We start from the raw sequence: 23,883 nt of genomic DNA on the forward strand, positions 1-23,883 counted from the left end.
AGAAAATCATTGAATGTGACCACTGAGAGGTTGACAATGAAATAGGACAATTTTAATAAAGATACAGTGAAAGTAGGTGGCTAGAAGATATAGAACAACAGTCTGACCATTCAAAAGTTTTCTCTGAAAGCGAAAAAATTAGAACAGAAATTACAAAATGGAGTAGCATCAAGTAAAGCTGGAATTTTCCTTACCCAAAGTGAAACTGGTATGTAAAATTTATACACATAATTAAAAGCATAGTAAAGGAATTGCCTAGCATATGCAAGCCCTAGCATTATCACTCTTATGTTCAACAAAGTAATCTTGCTACCACTTTGTTCAATTTCTAAGTTCTTCATCACAAATTCTCCCTCTCTCCTGTTCTTCCTTTTTCATCATGCTTCTTCCATCTCACTCACTTTCTCTCAATTTCTTTGATAAGCTTTTACTCCTATTTCTTTTTTTATTGTGAAAATACCATACAGAGGGGTTACAATTACATCAGCAAGGTAATGAGTGTATTTCTTATCAAACATTGTTGCCTCCTCCTTTGTTTCCCCTTACTATCCCTTCCCATTTCCCCCCACCGCGCACACACATGCATACACAGACAAAATAAATAGAAAAAGGCTGAAGTGGTGTTGTGGCTCAAGGGGTAGAGCACTAGTCTTGAGCTGAAGAGCTGAGGGACAGTACTCATTCCCAGAGTTCAAGCCCCACGACTGACCAAAAAAAAAAAAAAAAGATGTTTGTATCTACTTGACTTCTCAGTGGACTTGCTAACTACGTTTCTTTGAGTGGCAAAATGAAATTTTAGCTGGCACAGATGGCTCGGACTTGTAATCCTAGCTACTCAGTAGTCTGAGATACCTGAGAATCATGATTCAAATCCAGTTAAGGAAGTAAAATTTGTGAGACTCTTACCTCCAATTAACTACCCAAAAGAGCAAGAAGTAGAGCTATGGTTTAAATGGTGGAGTACTAGCATTAAGCATGCCTGGTGCGTGCATGAACGCACACATGCACACACACACACACACAGAAATTTCATATTCCCTTATATTTGGAAGAGCTTTATCATCATTATAAATTTTCTTATCTCCAATTAAGCATAATTGGATGTAATCCCTAGGTATAAGAAGGCATACCTAAATAATTAGTTTGCTTTTGTTTTTTGCCTTTTAACAAAGAAGTTTATGTGTATAAGGCATCTTGGTCTATGTTATCAACTTCAAAATCTTCACCACCTTCCACCCATTCCTTCCCTTCTATTTCTCAATTCTGTGGTATACACAGGAATTCTTGACTGCACTCTCTCTACTTCCCTGCTTCATTCTTCTATCAGGGCAAAAAAGAAAAAATTAAATATATAACCTAAAATATAGAGAAGTAAGGGAAAGGCGGGTTGGGAGGAGTTGGTAAGAGTGTTGAAAGGGTGACAGTGATCAAGATGCACTGTATTTATAATCTGCTTTGGTGAATGGCAAGTCCTTTGTACAACTACTTAGATATTAAAAGTATTTTTTAAAGAAATTAGCTTATTTTTTAAACTAGGAGCAAAGGGGAAGAAAAGAAACTCTGAAAAGATATTCCATTCCTAAGAGACCAAGAGAGCCTGTATGCATAAGAAAACATAGAATACCTTCACTTGAAAAGTGGAATCCCAAAAGGTTAAGTGACTTGTCCAAACTAGCACTTGTAGCAAGTTAGTGCTACAACTGGCACTCAAACCCAGTTGTTCTGGTTTTTTTTTTTTTAAGAAAGTTTTCCTCCAGAAAATCATAACCCCTTACCATAGATGTCTTAACTGACTAAAGTACCCTAGTCACTGAAAGTTAATTATAGACAAGAAGTTCTCATCCAAAGAAAATTATGTTCCATAATTAATATAGAGAATATCTTTAAGTTTTGTGGGAGTTAAATTGGGATATAACATATTAATTGGAGGTACTGCTCTATTTTGCTATACTAAAAAATGTGTTAGATAAGTAGAAAGTAAGCACCCAATTTTCAATAGTAATAGATCCATCTAGAAGAAAACTCTTGTTCTCCAAAGTAATTGACATGGGAGAATTTATACCACTTTGTAACTAGAAATTATGGGGAAATAAATCCTGATATAAAGAAGAGTTGCTACAAGAAAAAATGGTCCGTATTTCTATGATGTTCTTCAGCTTCCCATAGCAAATAACCTAAGGAGAAGGAAAACATACAATAGAAGACAAACTATGCTATAAAAGTATATACTATCATAATGTCTACTTCCACATACTACATCTACATGGCTGGACCATAAAAATTTGTCATCAGTTCTCTCTCCTATGCAAAATTGAGAGCTACAAAAAAGAAGAAGGTAACATGAGTGCAAAACAATGACCATTTGAAAAGATAATCCAATGGAAAGGGGAAGGGCAAAAAATTGGTTTTAAAAGAAAGGAGAGAATGAGACAAAGAGCAGTGGAAGGCTGAGTTGATCAAATGAAACCCCTTTGTATAATTATTATACACTAGTAAAAGAAATAGTATGCCTTCAAAGTAAAGACACAAGAAATTAGGTAGACAAGTTGTTGGTTGTTTGAACTACTGATGTCCCTTAAAAGCAAATAAAATAAAATTTTCTTTGTTAAAAAGATTAAATCAAGCCAAATGAGGTAGCTCACACCTGTAACCTAGATAGCTGGGAGGCTGAGATCAGGAGAACTGTCTTTTATTAGGGTTTATGAATTATAAAAAACCAACTTAAAAAATTGTGTATGGTGGCATGTGTCTATCATTCCTGCTATGTGGAAATATAAACAGAAGAATTATGATTCCAGGCTAGCTTAAGAAAAAAATGACATGACATGACATAAAAAAATCCACTTAGGGCTATCATGCATGAAGCCCAAATTCAATTCCTCAGTACCACATAAATAGAAAAAGTTGGAAGTGGTGCTGTGGCTCAAGTGGTATAGTACTAACCTTGAGCAAAAGAAACTCAGAGACAGTGCCCAGGTCCTGAGTTCAAGCCCCAGGACTGGCAAAAAAATTATCAATTTATAAAAAATTGGGTATGGTGCCTATCATTCCTACTATGTGGAAGCTTAAACAGGAGAATTATGGTTCCAGGATAAGAAAAAAGTGAGACTATATTTAGAAAAATAATAAAAGCAAGAAGAACTGGAGACATGGTTTAAGTGGGTAGAGCACCTGCCTAACAAAAGCAAAGCCCTATGTTCAAATCCTACTTCTGCACCTCCAGCCAGAAAAAAAGGAAAAGATACAGTTAGCACTGAGCAGGAGGATATATAGCTATAATTTCAGCTACTTGGGAGGCAGAGATAAGAGGACTATGATTCAAGGCCAGAAGGACAAAAACTCAAAAAAACATTGTCTCAAGCTGGATATGGTGGTACACACCTATAATGTCGGCTACTTGGGAAGCAGAGGTGAGAGTATCTTACTAGACTGGGCAAAAATGTGAGATTATGTATCAAACAATATTAAAAGAAAAAGAGTTGGAGGTGTAGTTCCAGTGGTAGAGTTTCTGTGTAGCAAGCAAGAGGAACTGAGTCCATGCTCCAGTACTGTTTAAAAAAAAAAAAAAAAAAAAAACTCAGAAAGTGAAGGTGTGGCTATAGTAGTAAAGTACTAGCTATGAACAATAAAAGCTCAAGGACAGCATCCAAGCCCTGAGTAGAGCCCCAGGCCTGGCACAAATACATTAATAAATGTAGCTGACCCCTTCTTCCTCTCAGGATGAATCCCTAAAAAGCAATAAACTCAACGTTTAGCTCTAATAAACCTAGACTCCAAGTTTTACAATGAGAAAGCACCAGCTTTCTAATCCTTGAAAATGTAACTATATAAGTACTAAATTATAATTCAGGAATCTCTTAGGATGTATACAAAATACTAACATAATGAAAGTCATTTATCTCTCAAGATGATAAAGGAAGTTTTAATTATTCTTTCTTCCTCTTTACTCAACAAAACATGTAAAATTCTGCCTGTAGTCTCTCTTGGACTACCTGGATGCATGAGATTGGATATGCACACATAATAATCAACTGTGTCTTCTATACCTATACTTGTAATTGATGGGCTTTTTGTTGGCAAGGCTTTATTTTACCAACACATGACATCAGGATTATCTCTTTAAAAACTTATAAATACAAGCAGAGAGCTTGCCAGAGTAAGTATAATCAGAGTACCTTTTAAAAAAAAATTCCAGATAAGATGTCCCAAAAAATAGTCAGGCGCCAGTGGTTCATGCCTATAATCCTAGCTATTCAGGAGGCTGAGATCTGGGGATCACAGTTCAAAGCCAGCCCGAGCAGGAAAAGTCTGTGAGACCCTTATCTCCAAAAAACCACTCAGAAAACGGGAAGTGGCACTGTGGCTCAAGTGGTAGAGCACTAGCCTTGAGCTAAAGAGCTGAGGGAGAGCACCCAGACACAGAGTTCAAGCCCCATGACCAACAACAACAAAAACAAAAAAAAGATATCCCAAAATGTAAAGTAATAATTTTAGGCAAAGAACATACTGAGTTACAGTGTACAATTAGTGGCAAAGTAAGTAATTCAAAGAGTAATTTTCAATTCTACAGCACCTTGTAGTGATAATAGATTTGGTAAGGAAAGAAATATATTCCCTTTAGAAATAGGTATTTAAATATGTTGACAATGCAGCTCAAAACTGGCAAATGTAATAATAAGGATATATATCTTCTAAAAGTAAGTTAAATAAGACTATAATAGACAAATATGAACTTCAGTATAAATTATATTTAAATTTTTATGTTTTTAAATTATATTAAGATAAATATTAATTTTAAAGTAAAACTTGTATTTTACTTAAAACACATAGAATTTAATTAAAATAATAAGCTAGTTATAAATATATAAATATAAAATTCTAACAAGAAAATAATATTTTACCATCGTCCTAGCAATTCTCCCCAAGAATATAAGATCTTCTCAGGACAATCCTTAGAAACATCACCTGTTCCACTTGAGAGTTCATTATCACTTTCTGTAGAAGAAACACAATACAAACACTGTATATTACATTACATATTACAGTAGGTAATTTAAAATATCAATATTTTTAAATCAAGCAATATTTTATATTACTGTGTCCACTGAAATAACTGAACTTTTCTTTAATATAATTTATTTTTAATAACTAAATACTTTTAAAGAAATTTTAAAAAATTCACATCCACAGATTACATTTCATTAAATGGTAATGTTTATAATAAACAACTTTATCCAAAGAAAACAATATTAAAAGCCAGTGGATGGGGCTGGGAAGGTGACTCAGTGGTAGAGCGCTTGCCTTGCATGCATGAGGCCCTGGGTTTGATTCCTCAGCACCACATAAGCAGAAAAAAAAAAGCTGGAAGTGATGCTATGTCTCAAGTGGTAGAGTGCTAGCCTTGAGCTAAAGAGCTGAGGGACAGTGCCCAGGCCCAGAGTTCAGGCCCATGACAGGACCAAAAAATAAATAAAAATAAAAATAAAAGCCAGTGGTGTTAACCATTGGGCAAAGTAAGAAGTCATAGACCCCATTCCTCATTTCAACTGTGTTATCCTTTCCCCCTTCTACATGTGGACATATCACCAGATACAGACAATTCCCTTGGACAAGAAATCAAAATAAATCATCCAGCTTCCCTAGCATTCCAAGATGTTGCTTGGAAAAGCCATTCAGTTTCAGTTCACTAGAGGAAAGGGCATGGCTTGACCTCATGAGAGTTTCATATAAACAAGGAAATCTTGGTGGTACCTGCCAGCTGTAGCACCAGATCAGAGAAAAAAGCCAAGCTTTCACCATATCAGAAAGGTTAAGTTGGTTATCTTTAGAACCATGGTGAGAACAATCTAACTTGAGCACTTAAGATTACTAGAATCTACAACCAGCCTCAGAATCACCCAACAATTCTGGGAGGTCCTGGTATGCAAGGTCCTAAAAATCCAAGGAGATACCCATCTCTGTTCATTTTGTTGTTACTGGTGGTGGTGTTGTTTTAAAGAGGGTTATAGGGACTGGAACTGCTTTGATCTAGCAGGTCAATATCCCCTCAACTCTGACAAAAGCTCATCCCATGGGTCTATCTACCCACACAAGACAGCAACATACACAATCTAAAAATATAAAAAGTAAATACCTAATAGCTGTCCAGATCAGTGACTATAGCTATAACCTAAGCTGTAGCAGCACTGCCTAATGGTAGATTCTACACAAAAGAATTGTCTGGCTAGGGAATACATTTTATAACCAAGCTGTTAAGAAGCAATCACACTGCCCAGCCAAAGTAGGTCTACCTGATAATTAAAGCCCAGCCAGTGGTCTCATCAGTTAAGTGGAGCCCAACTAGTACTGCCATCTGATACCTGAGCAAAGGCTTCAGGCCAGTAAGCCAGAGAATTCATATCAAGTACTACAGTATTGCCAGTGACACATCCAAAATCACAAGACAGGCTAAACAGTAAAACTTTATCCTTGCAAAAGAACCTATGTAAAGATCTGAAGAGAGATTATCCCATCAAATGCAAAGGAAACACAAGGACATGAGGATTATGACGAATAAAAGAATTGTGACACCTCCAAAATAAATAATACATCTTCAATAACAGATATGAAGACCTATGAAATGGATTAACAAAGAATTCAAAATGATACTCATAAGGAACCTCACTGAACTATAAGGAAATATGGATAGAAAACAATGAAATGGAAATGTATGAAAAGTGAAGAATAATGACCAAAAAACAGGTGCAACTGAAAAGAATGAGACACCGTAAGAGATAAAACCTTCACATAAAAAAGTTGCAGAAAGAAAAGCACTAGAAAGCATATTTAAAGAAACAATGGCTAGGCAAGACATAGTGACACATGCATGTATTTAGAAGGTAGAGATTTGATATTTTAAATCACCTAATCAGAGAAGTAAAAAGACAAAATGAAAAAGAGTGACAAAAACCTGTAGATGGTATCAGGAACAGTTGAAATCTTCACATAATGGAATTGAAGAAGAAAGAACACCATAAACCATGTGTAAAGAAATAAGGGTGGGAGAGGAAGTATTCACACATGTCCAGCTTCTCAGAAGGTAGAAAAAGTAGAATTACCATTCTACTTGGTGGTAGAAGTAGGATTACAGGGACAAATACAGCTAGAATACTCAATGTGCATATGTGACAAAGAAAGTGGGAAATGTGAAGTAAGTCTAGGGGAAAGAAACATGATGATGGGAGAATGATGAAATGGGTAATTCTGATCAAGAAGCACTAAACACTTAGATGTTTAATCTTTTAAGGAACCTCCATACTGCTTTCCAGAGTGGTTGTACCAGTTTACATTCACACCAACAGTATAAGAGTGTTCCTTTTTGGCCACATCCCCGTTAGCATTTGTTATTGTAGTTTTCCTGATAATGGCCATTCTACCTGGAATGAGGTGGTATCTCAATGTTGTTTTGATTTGTATTTCTTTTATGGCCAGAGATGTTGAACACTTCCTCATATGTCTATTTGCCATTTTTACTTCTTCCTCTGAGAAGTCTCTCTTTAAGTCTTTAGATCCGTTATTGACTAGGTTATTGAGTTTTTGAAGGTTGCCCACTCCCTCCACTCCTCTTCAACATAGTGCTGGAATTCCTAGCAAGAGGAAGAAGGCAAGGGAAAAACATAAAGGGAATCTAAATATGGAAAGAAGTAAAGCTATTCCTCTTTGCAGGCAATATGATCCTGTATTTAAGAAACCCTATGGAGTCCTCACCCAAGCTACTTGAGTTAATCCAAAACTTTGGCAAAGTAGCAGGGTGTAAAAACTTACCCAAAAAATCAGTAGCTTTCCTGTATAACAAGAAGAGTGAGTCTGAAATCAGGAAAGCAACTCCATTTGTAATTGTCTCAAAAAAAAATTTTAAGACCTAGGAATTAACCAAAGATCTGAAAGACCTCTACTTTGAAAACTTTAAAATTCTGGAAAAAGAAATTAAAGCAGACTTAAGGAAACTGAAAAACCTCTTGGATAGAAAGAATTAACATTATAAAAATTGCAATTCTACCCAAAGCAAAATACAAATTCAATGTAATACCCATCAAAATTCCAACAACTTTCTTCAAGGTAAAAGAGAAATCAATCCAAAAATTCATATGGAATAATAAAAGGCCCAGAATAGTAAAAACAATCTTTAGCAGGGAAAACAATGCTGGAAGAATATCAATACCAAACATCAAACCATAGTAATAAAAAGAGGTTGGTACTGGCACAAAGATAGACCTGAGGACCAAAGGAACAGAAGACCCAGAAATAAGCCCCCAAACGTAACAGCCATCTAATATTCAATAAAGGGGCCAAAAACACAGGTTAGAAGAAAAGCAGCCTCTTCAACAAAATGGTGTTGGCAAAATTACATTCAGAAAACTGAAGGTAGATACTCATTTATCACCCTATACCAGAATCAATTCTAAATGGATCTAAGACATGAATGTAAGCCCAGATAGGGGGAAACTCTAGGCCTTCTAGGCACAGGTTGAAACCTCCCAAGAAAAGATCCAGAATCACAACAAATCAAAGAAAGACTGGATAAATGGGATTGCACCAAACTGAAGAGCTTCTGCATGGCAAAGGACATAGCTGGCAAAATAAATTGTAAGCCTATAGAAGCCTACAGAACAGCAGAAGATTTTCACTAGCTATGCATCAGACAAGGCATCTACAAAATTTTTATGAAAACATTCTGATCACATTCTCTATGTAGGCATTTGATAGCTGCAGCATTAATGCTTTATATGTCTTTTCCCCTCTCCTGGAATCCAAGCTCTCTGAATGCTGAAGCTGAGTCTTATTAATCTATATAGAAGGCTTTTAACATAACAATATTCAAGTGGGGAAGTAAACTAGAAGGATTTCTTTTGATTTCATTCAAAAGTAAAGTGGAAGGATTTCAATATTATTGTTTTAAGTTTTAGATTATGTTCATAAGCTTAGTAAAAGGAAAAAAATTAGAGAGAGAAAGATGAAGACTCATAGGGATGGTGACTGAACAGAAGAACATTTCCTCTTTTAACTATACCAGCAGCAAAGGGAAAGTTTGAAGATGATTTTCTTAAAAAAAGGTTAAAAAGACTTCCATATTAATAGTCTCAAGTTCTTATATCCAAGTTTAGAGTTAAAAGAGCTCCCTGAAAGACTATCTTAATTTACATCATAGGATTGAGGGGACAATGATAACTTCATTCTCTTTTCATGAGCATTGTTCCTCATCTACTGTAGTTCCTCTACAGTATATCAGTCCATTTCAAAAAGGAGAATTAACCAGAATGCTCCAGAGAGCATCAATCCATTCAGCAGGTCTCCTACTTTCTTCCATTTAAACATCTGTTAAATGCAAGCAACCTAACTCCCATGACAATGTATAAATTAACTGAAAGTATATATAAAGCACTAAACAGTGCCTAAGGCACACAGGGGTATTCAATCAGTAGCTGCTGTTATTTTTACTCCTGTTATTTTTATTATTCAAGTCTTCATTTTCTGGCTTCATTTTCAAAGTCACTAGAAAACTATTTCAAGTTTTTTTTTATTCCAGGTTAATGTTGTTTCTTATTATCCACTGATTTTGAATATTTAAGAGCAACATCTAATTGTATAAATATACAATTGTATAAGTATAAGAGTATATTTTTACATCAAACAAAATAAACATTCATGCTATTTCAATTAAACTAATTTAAGGTTCCTGTCTTAAACTTTTGCCACTCCTTGCTCTAAAACCCTATTAGCAAGGTTTTTTTCATCGTACTAATAAAAGAAAAACTTCAGAAGTAGAATGAATCAAAATTATAAAATATACATATATACACACATACAAAGATAAACATATATGTACAATTGTTTTTAAAATAAGGTTAAACATAAACATAGGATCAAATAAATATAAAATGTCTTTGTTTTCTTTTTCTTGAGAACCCCTGAGAAAGGGTTTTGCTAAGAAGCATGACCTGGCCTTTAGTTCTCCTGTCTCAGACTACTGAGTATTGAGAATATATGGATTTTTCTTAACTAAATACTCATTAAAGGATTGAAAAATAAAGCAGAGATGAAATGTGATTATGTTTTCACAGCAATCATATTTTTTCTATGTTTTATTCTTTATAGTAAAAGAACTTTCTCTTAATTTTACCCTTCTGTGTATGTAACTGCTTGCTGATAATAATACACACAAGTTCAGGTTTCCAGAAACTCTCTTCCAACCATACAGCAGGTAGGGGAAAAACCCAAATTTTATTAATCCTGCAAAAGCTCAAAGAACACAGATCTGCGAAGTTAACAACACTACCTGTTAATGCATAATAGCATAAAAATATTTCAAAATCAATAATGTCATTTGGACAGCTAAAAATGTTTTTTTTATTTTTACATGTACTTAGAATATATTGTTCAAATAGACACTGATGTAGTTGTCCATATGTCATATATATATCCTATATATGCCATGTATCTATATATCCATATCTGCATATATCATTTGTTAACTAAAGTTAACACAAGGATCATCTTTAATTTCTGAAATATTAATAACATTCCCTACCATCAAAGACAAATGATTATTTATATATAGAGAAAAAGAAAATACTTAAGGTAGAAAAACCATTGCTTGAATAATTTCTTCCCCAAATAAATAATCATTATCATTCTAAATCTACTTACAAATCTCCAATTAATAAGCCCTGTAGGTGCCAAGTAATAAAAACATATCATTAAGTGTTGAAACAAGTCAATGATACTCAAGAGAACTACAAGCCAGTACACCATAACTAGAGGACAATTAACAATATTATGCAAACTGTTTTCTTTTTTTTATTTTTATTGTGAAAATACTGTACAGAGGGGTTACAATTACATGGGCAAGATAATGAGTACATTTCTTATCAAGCATTGTAGCCTCCTCCTTTGTTTCCCCTTCCCATCCCTTCCCAGCCTCCCCCCGCCCTCCCACCCAATCATCCCCCCCACACACACACCAAAGTTGTAAAGTTCGTTTTCAACATGGCAACTTGTACTTCTCATTGTTGCAACGGGTCCACCTGTATCCTTATTTAAACAACTTGTTTTTCCCCTTCCCCTCCATAAATTATATTGACATCAAATACAGTGAAAGCAGGGGTTATACTGTGGGGGAGGGACATACAAAGCAACAAAGAAATAATCTTATAAATGTGTTAGAAACAAATGCATGAAAGAAAAAAAAAACATTTAAATACATATCTTAGGGTTCATTTTCCTAACATCACCTTATCTGACCTTTTCAGCTTGACTCATACATATACTAGATATTGCAAATAAGGGAAACCATGGGACCTATGTTTCTTTGGGCTTGGCTTACTTCACTTAATATAATTTTTTCCTTGGCGCAGGCCGAAATTTTCTTAATAGAGACCCAGAAACACAACAAATCAAAGAAAGGTTGGACAAATGGGATTGCATGAAGTTGCAGAGCTTCTGTATGGCAAAAGACATAGCTAGCAAGATCAATAGAAAGCCTACGGATTGGGAGAAAATCTTCACTAGCCATACAACAGACAAGGGTCTCATATCTAAAATATACTCGGAAATCAAAAAATTAAATCCCCCAACAACAAATCCTCAAAGAAACAACTGCCCAATAAATAAGTGGGCTAAAGACTTAAAGAGAAACTTCTCTGAAGAAGAAAGAAGGATGGACAATAGACACATGAAGAAATGCTCAACCTCCCTAGCCATAAAAGAAATGCAAATCAAAACAACATTAAGATACCACCTCACCCCAGTTAGAATGGCAAAAATCAAGAACTCTAATAACAACAGATGCTGGAGAGGATGTGGACAGAAGGGGACCTTACTTCTTTGTTGGTGGGAGTGTAAACTTGTTCAACCTCTTTGGAAAGTAGTATGGAGGTTTCTCAAAAGACGCCACATAGAGCTCCCCTATGACCCAGCAATCCCACTTTTGGGCATTTACCCAAATGTTTACAAACAAGACCACACTAAAGCTACCAGCACAACTATGTTTATTGCAGCACAGCATTATTTACCATAGCTAAGATATGGAACCAAACCCAGATGTCCCTCAGTAGATGAATGGATCAAGAAAATGTGGTATATATACACAATGGAATTCTATGCCTCCATCAGAAATAATGACATTGCCCCATTTGTTAGGAAATGGGAAGACTTAGAAAAAATTATATTAAGTGAAGTAAGCCAACTGTTTTCTTAATTAAGAGGCTAGCATATTAATTCTAAAATTTCCAAAATCTTTATTTGAATTTATTGTCTATGACTCCCTTTTCAAATATATTGAAAAATATGAAGTAAAGAAGAATCTGGTATATTAATAGATTATAAACACAGACATATGGTTTACTTTTTTTTCTTTGAGAAGTTGCACAAACGAGTTGCCATTTAACAAAATATGAATACAACGTATCTTGATCAATGTCACCCCTTTCAACATTCTTGCCCATTCCTCCCTCTTCTTAGTTTTGTAGGATATACAATAGATTCTTTTTGTTTTTTCACCATTGGTCATGGATCCTGAACTCAGGGGCTGGTCACTGTCCTTGTCACTAGGCTTTTTTGCTCAGGACTAGTGCTCTACCACTTTGAGCCACAGGTCCACTTCTGGTGGTTAACTTAGATAAGAGTTTCACAGACTTTCCTGCCCAATCTATATTTTCTTGATCCATTGGTCCATTGAGGGGCATCTGACCTGATTTCATACGTTGGCTATGGTGAATAGTGATACAATAAACATGGCCATGCTGGTGACTTTACTCCATCCTCATTTGTAATCTTGTGGGTAAATGCCCAGGCAAGGAATTGCTAGATCAAGGGGTAGTTCTATGTTTACTTTTTTTGAGGAACCTCTATACTACTTTCTAGAAGGGTTGAACAACTTTACACTCCTGCCAACAGTGTACTCGGGCTCTCTTCTGGCCATACCCTTGCCAGCATCTGTGAGCATTTGTTCCCTTGAAAACGGCTATTCTGAGGTGAGATAGATTCTCAGCGTTGTTTTGACTTGCATTTACTTAATGGCCTGCAGACCGATGGAACAGAATAGAAGGCCCAGAAATAAACCTACAGACCTACAGCCATTTCACGTTTGATAAAGGAGACAAAAACCTTGGCTGGAAGAAAGACAGTCTCTTCAACAAATGGTACTGGCAAATGGTACTGGATGTCCACATGCAGAAAAAGAAACTAGATCCCTATACATCACCTTGCACCAGCATCAACTCAAAATGAATCAAAGACCTCCATGTAAAACTGGAAACCATGAAACTATTACAGAAAAGAGTAGGAGAAACATTAGGTCTCATGGGCACAGGTAGAAAATTTCTGAGTAAAGATCCAGAAGTACAGCAAATCAAAGAAAGAACTGATAAAAGGGACTACAACAAACTAAAAAGATTCTCATGACAAGGGACATTGCCAACAAACAAGAAAGACAGCCTATAGAATGGGAGAAGATCTTTGCCGTGATTACATCAGACAATGGCCTAATAATCCAGAATAAACACTCAAAACAACAACCCAATTAGTAAATGGGCTAATGAGCTAAAGAGAGTCTTCTCAATAGACATGAGAGGAAAGATATTATTTGGCTCCCATTTTCAGAGGTTTTAGTCAATCATGGAAGGAAAGGCAGATCTAAACTGCCATACAACCATTCTTAGATACAAGAATTCTGAAGAAATGGATTTTGCCAAACTATAGACCTTCTACTACTACTTATGGGAATGAAAGGCCAGAGGCCAAAGAAGTATCACTTTACCCTATGGAGGACAAATTTAAAATACAATAATCCCACACATGGAAATGCTCAATAACACCTACCTTGTTCTCATGGAGAACATCCCCAGGGGCCACTCAGAAACTAGTTTCAAGTACAACATGCTTTTAGGCACTTCAAACTACTGATAAACTGTATGCCCTCTGGTTTTCACCACAGATCATTGTCCAGAACATTTAAACTTAAGTTCGTTGAAGTATGGTTAAGATGCCTTAAGCAAACTAGGTACTAGGTTCTTACACTTGTACTTCTACCTACTCAGGAAGCTGAGATCTGCAGGACTGCAGTTCAAAGCCAGCCTCAGAAGAAAAGTCTGAAAGACGCCCCCCATCTCCAAATAAACAGCAAAAATGCAAGCTGGAAGTGTGGCTAAAGGGGTAAAGTGCCAACCTATCAAGCAAGCCAAGCAAGCACAAGGTCCTAAGTTCAACCCCAGTACACACATATACATACACATACACACACACAAACACACACACACACACACTTTTTCTCTTGTAATACAACTACTGAGGTCAGGCAGTTGTGCAAAGAACCAAATAAATATTTTTGACTCTGTCACATTTTCTTCCTTCTGCGTCTTTGGGCAGGACATAGCAGTGGTTATTTTTAAAGCCCTTTGCAAATGTATAAACTATTCTTAGCTCAGAAGCTACACTTTCAACTTTGGTACCCTTTCAAATTAACTGTTCATTCTGTTTGCTATAAAAATGTAAAAATGGGGGCTGGGGAGGTGGCTCAGTGGTAGAGCGCTTGCCTTGCATGCATGAGACCCTGGGTTCGATTCCTCAGCACCACATAAGCAAAAAGAAAAAAGCTGGAAGTGGTGCTGTGGCTCAAGTGGTAGAGTGCTAGCCTTGAGCTAAAGAGCTGAGGGACAGCGCCTAGGCCCAGAGTTCAGGCCCCATGACCAGACCCCCCCCAAAAAAAAAAAAATGTAAAAATGCCAGGTGCTAGTGGTTCACACCTATAATCCTAGCTAGTCAGGAGACTGAGATCTGAGGATCAAGGTTTGAAGCCAGCCCAGGCAGGAAATTATGTGAGATGCGTATCCCAATTAATCACAAAAAAAGTCAAATGTGGTGCTCTGGCTCAAGGGCAGAAGTGCTAGCTTTTAACAAAAGGAGCCCAAGAACAGAGCCCAGATCTCGAGTTCAAGCTCCAGAAAGAAACATGGAAGAATATTTTAAGTGCTCAATAATGCACTTTTAAGGAGCAATTATTATCATTAAAAGAACTCACAACATGATAAAATATAGAACTACACACTTTACAATGTAAACATAATAGAAATTATTCTCACGTGCCTTAACCAATTTGGAATTAGATTTCATTCTACCAAATTTAAAAATCATATTACTTAAAACAAAGTAGATTTTCTACATTTAAGAACAGAATAATAAAATACCCAAGCATAAAAATGTTGCTTCAGGAACTAATTAAAATGTATATATGTCTAACTAAAAGGTCAATTCATCCTTAAGATGACATGTAAGTTTTATTGGCATAAGACATGCAAGCTTGAAATCTGATGTTAATATACTTTTCAGAATACTGAAGATTTTTCACTCTTGAAATATATAATAGTTAAATACATACTTAAAAATTCATGTATGATTATGTATATAATAAAGTTAGGCCTTACCATAATGTATTCACAAATCTAACATTTTTTATTTTACTTTTTTTTTTTTTTTTTGGTCCGGTCGTGGGGCCTGAACTCTGGGCCTGGGTGCTGTCCCTCAACTCTTCAGCTCAAGGCTAGCGCTCTACCACTTGAGCCACAGCACCACTTCTGGCTTTTTTCTTTTTTTGCTTATGTGGTGTTGAGGAATCAAACCCAGGGCCTCAGGCATGCAAGGCAAGCACTTTACCACTGAGCCACCTTCCCAGCCCCTTTATTTTACTTTTATAATAATACAAACCACACAGGAGGAAACTAATATTAACTGACCATCACACATTTGGTACTTTATTTTTCCTAGATCAAATGCAATCAATACAGTCATATTTCATAATACTCCTTAACTGCCACAATAACTTTAAATGTTTATTCCTACATGAAATATAAACAATTTTAAAGGTAATTTTTATAAAACCAAAATATAGTAGATATATAAATTTTTACTAAATGACTAGAATTAATCATATACAAATATGCAGTCCTCCAGGGCAAGTTAACCCAACAATGAGCTCTGGAATACAGCAATTAAAGACAAGTATGACTCAGTGATCTGCTCCTGTCAATTATTTCCCTAAAATCAGTGACCTTCTATTTCCAAGGCAAACACCTAAATATAGGCTTTACCTCTTCAAATCAGATGCATATATCATATTATTCAGTTCTTAGCTTCACTTTTCATAGCTTACTTCCAGCTAAATCCCCCTGCCTTAAACCTCTGTTCATGCCATGTCCTAATTCAAATCTCTGACGATTCTCCATTGTTTTACATAACTGAAGCCCACACTTTTCCATGGTGCTATTCAGACTTTCCACCATCTACTCTCAGCTACACTGTCTCATAGCCACACTTCAGAGATTCTGTGCTTCTCAATCAGATTTCAACCTATCTAATTAAAGAATTATTGAATCAAATGTCAAAATGCTATCCTTTCTACTTTTTTTTGTCTTTCCTGAGATCTCCTATTTCCCTAAAGAAGAAAGTCCACGAAGAGCTCTAAGCTAGAAGGGGATTCTGTCAGAATCCTCTAAGTTATAAAAGGTCCTAAAAGCTTAGAAAAGACCATAGCCCTGACCAAACCTTTGACTGCAGCCTCATGAGACCCTGAAGAGAGGATCCGCACTAACCATGTCATACTGTTGATCCATAGGAACTGTAAAGTAATAAACAGAACTTGATATGCAGCAACAGAAAACAAATACACAGGGGGCTGGGAAGATGGCTCAGTGATAGAGCGCTTGCCTTGCATGCCTGAGGCCCTGGGTTCGATTCCTCAGCACCACATAAGCAAAAAGAAAAAAGCCGGAAGTGGCACTGTGGCTCAAGCAGTAGAGCGCTAGCCTTGAACTGAAGAGCTGAGGGACAGAGTTCAGGCCCCACGACCGGACCAAAAAAAAAAAAAATTATCCAGCTGAGCAGGGTGTTGGTGGCTCATGCCTATAATCGTAGCTACTCAGAAGGTTGAGATCTGAGGATCGAGGTTCAAAGCCAGACCAGCCAGGAAAGTCCGGGAGACGCTTATCTCCAACAAAACACCAGAAAACTGGAAGTGGCACTGTGGCTCAAGTGGTAGAGCGCTCATCTTGAGATGAAGAGCTGAGGGACAGCACCCAGGCCCAGAGTTCAAGCCTCACAACCAATAACAACAACAACAAAAAAAGTATCTAGCGGGTAAGGAAACAGTATTTAACATGCCTAAAAAATTTATCTAGCATATTTCCTCATCTCTAAAATGAATATATCTAGTAGTATTATAAGTCTGTTGTGAGGAATAAATGAGTCAATAAAGGTCGATAATTTAACCCCTGACACCAAGTATGGGGTAATCAAAAGCAGTGGCCAGGTAGGAGATTTTTTTTTTTTTACAAATGCAGATCAAACAACCCAAACCTCCCCCCCCCAAAAAAAAAAATTAAAATAAGGTTTGTATGAAATCTCCAAGTAATATATGAGCACATTTTTAAGTCTGAGAAGTAATTCCTTTTATCAGTACCTACACAACTAAGTGCTATATAATTTTCTTTTAAAGAAAAAACAAAGCTCATTTCTTTATCTTCCTTCCACCTGAATATAAAAAAATTCTCATTTGCAAGGTTATTCTACAGTAAATGCTGTTTGTGGCTGCCTTCTCTCTAATAAAGAACAAAGACATCTGTGTTTATTACTCTAGTTAACAGAAGTTAATAGTGGACAGTAAATATGAAATCAAAGCAGATATTCACAGTGTTTTAAGCTGGGGATTCAGGAATCTGAGACAGAAGAATCACAAGTTCCAAACCAGCATGAGATAATATTGTCAATAAAGAAAACCTGCTTTAAAAGAGAGAAGGAAGGAAAGAAAATGGGAGAGGGGAGGCTAGGAGAAAACATTTGAGCCAGTCCAAATAAAAAAAAAAAAAAACAGGAATACAGATGATGATAAAACCAAAATGTACAAACAACTATTAAGCTTATTTAATGTAACTGTGAAACAAAACTCAAAATTATTTAGACATGTCATAAAGGACAACATATAGCATTTGCTAATTGTTATCTTCAAAGAGGCTTTTTGAAGGTTTACTATCCATGTTACAAATAACTAAAGACAAGTATGAAGTCAACAAACAGAAAGGCAGTATAAATTCATGTTTTTATAATTTGTGGAGGGGAAGGGAAAAAACAAATTGTTTAAATAGGGATACAGGTGGACCCATTGCAACAATGAGATGTACAAGTCATGTCCAAAACGAACTTTACAACTTTGGTGGGGGTGAGGGGAGAAGGGTTGGGTGGAGGTTGGGAGAAGGATGGGGTTTCGGGAATGGGAAACAAAGGAGGAGGCTACAATGCTTGATGAGAAATGTACTCATTATCTTGCCCATGTAATTGTAACCCCTCTGTACAGTATTTTCACAATAAAAAATAAATAAAATAGTAATAATTTAAAAAAAAAGAAATACCAGTATATATGGAGTTTCAATAGCAGGTCCAATACAGAACAAGTAGAAATATATTTCAATACCAGGAATCCCTGCAGATAAAGACTAAACTTTCTGCTAAGATTCCTTGTCTTCAAATTAATACCTTTTAACACACCTGATTTGAAAAATATGCTTTGTTTCATTTTAGATCTTCACTTTAGGTCTTCCAAAAAAATTAAGTGTAATTTTAGTCATTTTAAGTCTGTACTCCCCTTTTAGTTAAATTACAGGCTAAGTAAGACAATTTAGAATGACTTGAACTTCTAGTTTTGCTTTGACAGGCAAATTGCTAAAAATAATTAAATAAAAGAATACTCCAATTCCCCCAGCACGAAAACATTTCTATGCCACCTCCAGTTCTAACTTTTGATGTTTGCATTGACAGAAATGTCAATTACAGAACTAATAATAAAGTATATTGAAAATGTATGACTGCCTATCTGTAAAAGAAAAGAAATTGTTACTTCCTACTCTGATTTTTGTAACTTTTTTTACAAGGTGATGGCTAATAGATTTTTCAAAAAACAAGGCAATATCTCAAATAGCGGAAAACTGTCAAGAATGGAAGTGAAAAAAATTAAAGAAAAACAAATCTGACGTCTTGTTCATTAGACTGCATATAAAAATAAGAAATTGAGTTTTCAGGTTTTTAATGTAATTCCAGAAAAAAAATCTTTATTTTTTTTTTAATCTGTGGGGTGACAGTTTAAAACATGTACAATGTGAGGGAAATGTCTGGAAGTCAGAGAGGAAAGTACAGGGCCCTACTGACCTTGCAAGTTTTCACCAAGTCTTAAACTGTTCTTTAAAAATGCATAAAACAAAACAAGAAAAGACCACAAAATGCCGCTGAATAAAAATGAAACAAACCTAAGATCACTCATAAAGCCACAAAGTAGGGGTTTTGTTTCCTTCCCATCTCCCCTCTCATTTCTAAAATAAAAACACAGTATTATTCCTAGCTTTATTTTTTTCTTCTAGCAATTTATTATGAATATATTTCTTTAACTTGTAAATGAGAAATATTTCATCACATTTCTTTCTCCCACCTTAGGTTCCTAGAATGGTAGCCTTAAACATTTTAAAGACTTGATTGAATAAGGAGACAAATTCCTTTTCATCATAATCTGATTCCATTGAGTTTTTCCATGTATAATGGATTATACTTAGAAGTTCTGTTCTGAAGATTTTCCTAACTCCTTCCTTCCCTCCTTCCTTCCTTCTCTCCATTCTTCCCTCCCTCATTCTTCTTTCCCATCTCATCTAAAGCAGGGTATGCTGCTGTGGGTGCCATCTTTATGCTTTTCTTATGCTTCCTAGAACTTAATAATGTTGAGACTATAAAAATAACTTCATTTATTATCCATTATTTGTTATCATTCATTTCTTATTCATAATTATTAATGGAGCAGGCAAGATCTCATTGAGAAAGTAGCATTTAAGTAAGGACGGAAAGAGGAGAGAATTAGTTAATCTGGGAAAAGAGATCCAGGCCAAGGGAATAGTAGTACAAAAGCCTAGAAGCAGGAATACACTCAGTGGGTTTGAAGAACAGGAAAAGAAGGGTAGAACTTGTGAGGCAGAGTGGTAGAAAATGAAGTGAGGAGGTAAAAACTAGATAGAAAAATTGTCTATGGCCTTTATAACAATTATGGTTAATGAACTATGAATAACTGAAATAAAAAGCTACCAATTTCTTAAGAAATAATAAAATATAAATAACTTCAAAAGAATTGTATTCAAAAGAATACAGACTACAGGAGAAAAAAAAGCAGAAAACTGCTTTAGAGGTATCCAAGCAGAAATGGAGGTATGCAGACATAAAAAAAGAATCTAACCTCAGAAAGAGGTTAGATTTTTAGATTCCTAGATTTAGAGCTAAAAGATACCACTAGCTGACAAGAGAAGTATGAAGGCATAATTAGATAATCGGATTCCAGCCATTTACACTATTTGGGGGAAAATCTCTTTATATAATACAAAAGTAAAAGAAAGTAAAAGAAAACCACTTAGAATACAAAATTCTGAAGACATTATCCCCATCATTCATCCTGTCCAGCATGAGTTAGAGTCCTGTCTTGTCTCCCCTGAGTGGGTGGGAGCAGAATACTGGACATGGAGACAGCATGCCACACTATCAATTTTAAGATTTTATGAAGATCCACTCATTCTTCTTTGTTAAAATTGCAGCCAACTTTGGCTTTCCCACCCAGGATTATAATCTCAGGCCATCTGCAATACCAAACCAGACTCAAAGAAACATAGGTTGCATGAGTTCCCTCATTTGTAATAATTAGAATGTGCTTTTAAATCTGTATGTAAACCCAGTGGACAGTAAAAGACAAAAAAGTTACACTTGGACATGATAAATTAAACAGGACTCTAAACATTCACACAGTGAGACAGAAGGACAATATCCTTAGAAGAGGATCACAAGGGCTCAACAGATAAGTGCCTATGATCATGTAAAATGATGCTTATCAAAATGAACTCCCAGAATGAGGTTTTTTATTTTACTTTTTGTGATTCTTCTGTTTCTTTCCCCCCTCTTGTCACTGTTTTTGATTTCTGATCTTCGTCTGGATTTAAGTTTATCTGATTTGGGAAGGTGAAGGAGAAGCACATAAATGGAGGGACAAAGGGTAAACTTAATACAGCCGTGATACACTGGACACTATGTTAGAAATGAACTATACAAAGTGGGGGGAGGGCACAGGTGAGAAAAAAAACTAGTAGAAAATGAAAGAGAGGGTATCATTGTTCAAAAAGAAATGTACTCATTACCTGACTTGCATAACTGTATCCCCTCTGTACATCACCTTTACAATAAAACTAAAAATAAAAATGAATAAAATCAACTTGAAAAAGCCAAAAATTCAACACTACTTTTTCTATTAGTGCTCCAGAAATTTTTTTTCCATATTCTGCTCCAAATTAAGCGAGAATTATCCAGTTCCAAAAGAAAACTGTTGTTTTTTACATCACAACGACAAAGCAGTAGAGCCAATGAGCAGAAGAGGAGCTACCTCAGGGACTGAAACAGCAGCATCTCCACTCAGATGAACCTCTACAAGGTTTAGTAGTTTTTCTTGAATAAATGTGTCTCAATTTGTTGCTTGATTCTGGTTATTTTCCAAAGTCTTGAAATGGTTCCTTCTGACAATTTTATGCACTTTTATTTTACTTTGTGATAAGTGGATTTGCTAAATTTCTCACTCAGCCACTCTGCATTAAATACATTTTAAAAATAATCTGCCCAAGTAACCTACTAAAAAATGCCAGAGAAAATATTTTGAATCATTTCTAAATATAGAAACTGCCACTACATTGAAATTACTATTTTCTTTTTGCTGTTAACAGCCCTTTGTTGAAAAGACTTACTCAGGTGGACTTAAGTGGAAAAAGCATTCTAAGCAATGAGCATTTGTAAAGAAAGACACAGAAGTATGTCAGGAAAGTGTGTAGTTAAGAGTTTGGTGGGTGAACACTTCTCTATTTTTAGCTCTTTCTGTTCAACTACAAAGACACTAAAATCTTTTATAATACCCCAAAAATGCCCTCTTTGGTCAGAATAGTGTAGCATTTTTAGTTCAATCTCCTCATCAAATTTCTTTTTTTTTTTTTTTTTTTTTGCCGGTCATGGTGCCTGAACTCTGGGTCTGGGCGCTGTCCCTCAGCTCTTCAGCTCAAGGCTAGCGCTCTACCACTGGAGCCACAGCGCCACTTCCGGCTTTTTCTGTTTATGTGGTGCTGAGGAATCGAACCCAGGGCCTCATGCTTGCAAGGCATGCACTCTACCGCTGAGCTACCTTCCCAGCCCTCCTCATCAAATTTCTTAAAATAATAATTCAAAAACTATTGGTTCACACCTGTAATCCTAACTACTCAGAAGGCTGAGATCTTTGGATAAGCTCAGAGCCAGCTGAGGCAGGAAAATCAATGAGATTCTTATCTCCAATTAATCCATAAAAAAAAAAACATACCATGTGGCTCAAGTGGCAGAGCACTAGCCTTCAGCACAAAGTTCAGTGACAGCACCCATGCCCTGAGTTCAAGCCCAAGGACCAGCCAAAAAAAAAAAAAAAGAAAGAACCTAGAGCCAAATTTTGGTTCTCCTCTAAGATTTAAAAAACTTTTTTTTGTTTGTACATTTTTTTATTGTAAAAATGCTATGCAGAGGGGTTACAGTTACATGAGCAAGGTAATAAGCATATTTGCTATTTTTTTCTAATGCTTTTCTTACACATTTTATGATTGTAGTAGTTGGTATTTCTAAATATTTTGCTGATTAATAAGAAAAATCTGTGGGACATTTGTTTTGCCATTTGCTTCTAAATGTATCAGTTTGTTACAAGTTTGTTTTATATAAGTAAATATCTGTACAATTTTCAAATCTTAAACCTCTAAAGTAATTATCACTGAGTCATAAAATACCTTTCCATACCTCGAATGATAATTAGTAATTTCTCATGAAAAACTCGGGAAATTAACTTAAGGTTTGCCTGTTATCTAAAACATTATTCTGGTTTCCTTGAGATTTTTTTTATAACTTGGCCTTCAAAGAAGTATGTATGGCTTTTGGCAGATACAATCTAATTATCTTATACAAAATATTTTTGTTAATACACTTATTTATATGCTTGGCATCACCCTCGAAAATGCTTAAAAATATGATGAAAGAGCCCTAAATAATGTTGCTTAGAAGATAGTCCTTCATATTACTTATCCATCTTATATTGAATTACAATTTTAGACAGAGGAATATCTAAAATATGAATGTTATCTGGGAGTACAATACGCAGACTATACTTAGAAAGATAATGTAAAAAATATTACCTTTAAAGAGACATATCAATTCAGTGCTTCAAAGAATACCTCCCTTTTGTGTGTTATAAATATCATGAACTTTACAGTAAAAATGTCATAGGCTTCTGTATATCATATTTAATTCATTAATTACCCTTATGACCACAAATGATTTACTGGAGGGTCATGAACAAAAAAGTCCATGAGACTTCATCTCCAAGATAAGTAACACAAAGCAAGGCTACAAGTAGCTTACACTGTAAAACAGCAGCCAGCAAGCAAGAGAAGTAAGTATGAAGACCTAAGTTCAAACCCTAGTTCTAACAAAAAAAAAAAAAAGGAAAGAAAATAAGAACAATACTTCAAATAATCTAATGTTTTGCATAAATAAATGAAAACAACAAGAACAAATTAAAAGTTAACAGAAGAAAACAAAGTAAAAATAAGAAATAGTTTGATATCAATAAAATCAAGTAATGGCTATTGAAAAGATACAAATAAAATTCTTGAACACATTAGATACAGAAGAAATATGCCTCAATATAAGAAGTCAAATATGAGGGCTGGGATGTAGCTCAGTGGCAAAATGCTTGCCTAGCAAGTACAACATCCTGGGCTCAAT

The 23,883-nt window shown here is 35.5% G+C and overlaps 1 protein-coding gene across 5 annotated transcripts in view; it reads right to left on the bottom strand.

Annotated features, from left to right (window-relative positions):
• The window catches only part of Rabgap1l (RAB GTPase activating protein 1 like), a 466,677-nt gene that overhangs the window by 339,554 nt on the left and 103,240 nt on the right, over nucleotides 1-23,883 (bottom strand). For all 5 annotated transcript variants that reach the window (XR_006146840.1, XM_042674520.1, XM_042674521.1 and 2 more), the window contains one exon: nucleotides 4,902-4,995. Coding sequence is in view for 4 of the 5 variants with exons in the window: in XM_042674520.1 (XP_042530454.1) it covers nucleotides 4,902-4,995 (94 nt within the window). In the remaining variant the exon portion in view is untranslated. The remainder of the gene's footprint in view (nucleotides 1-4,901; nucleotides 4,996-23,883) is intronic.

This window comes from Dipodomys spectabilis, unplaced genomic scaffold, assembly GCF_019054845.1.
Source record: "Dipodomys spectabilis isolate Male_0828 unplaced genomic scaffold, ASM1905484v1 ptg000019l, whole genome shotgun sequence".
NCBI lineage: Eukaryota > Metazoa > Chordata > Mammalia > Rodentia > Heteromyidae > Dipodomys > Dipodomys spectabilis.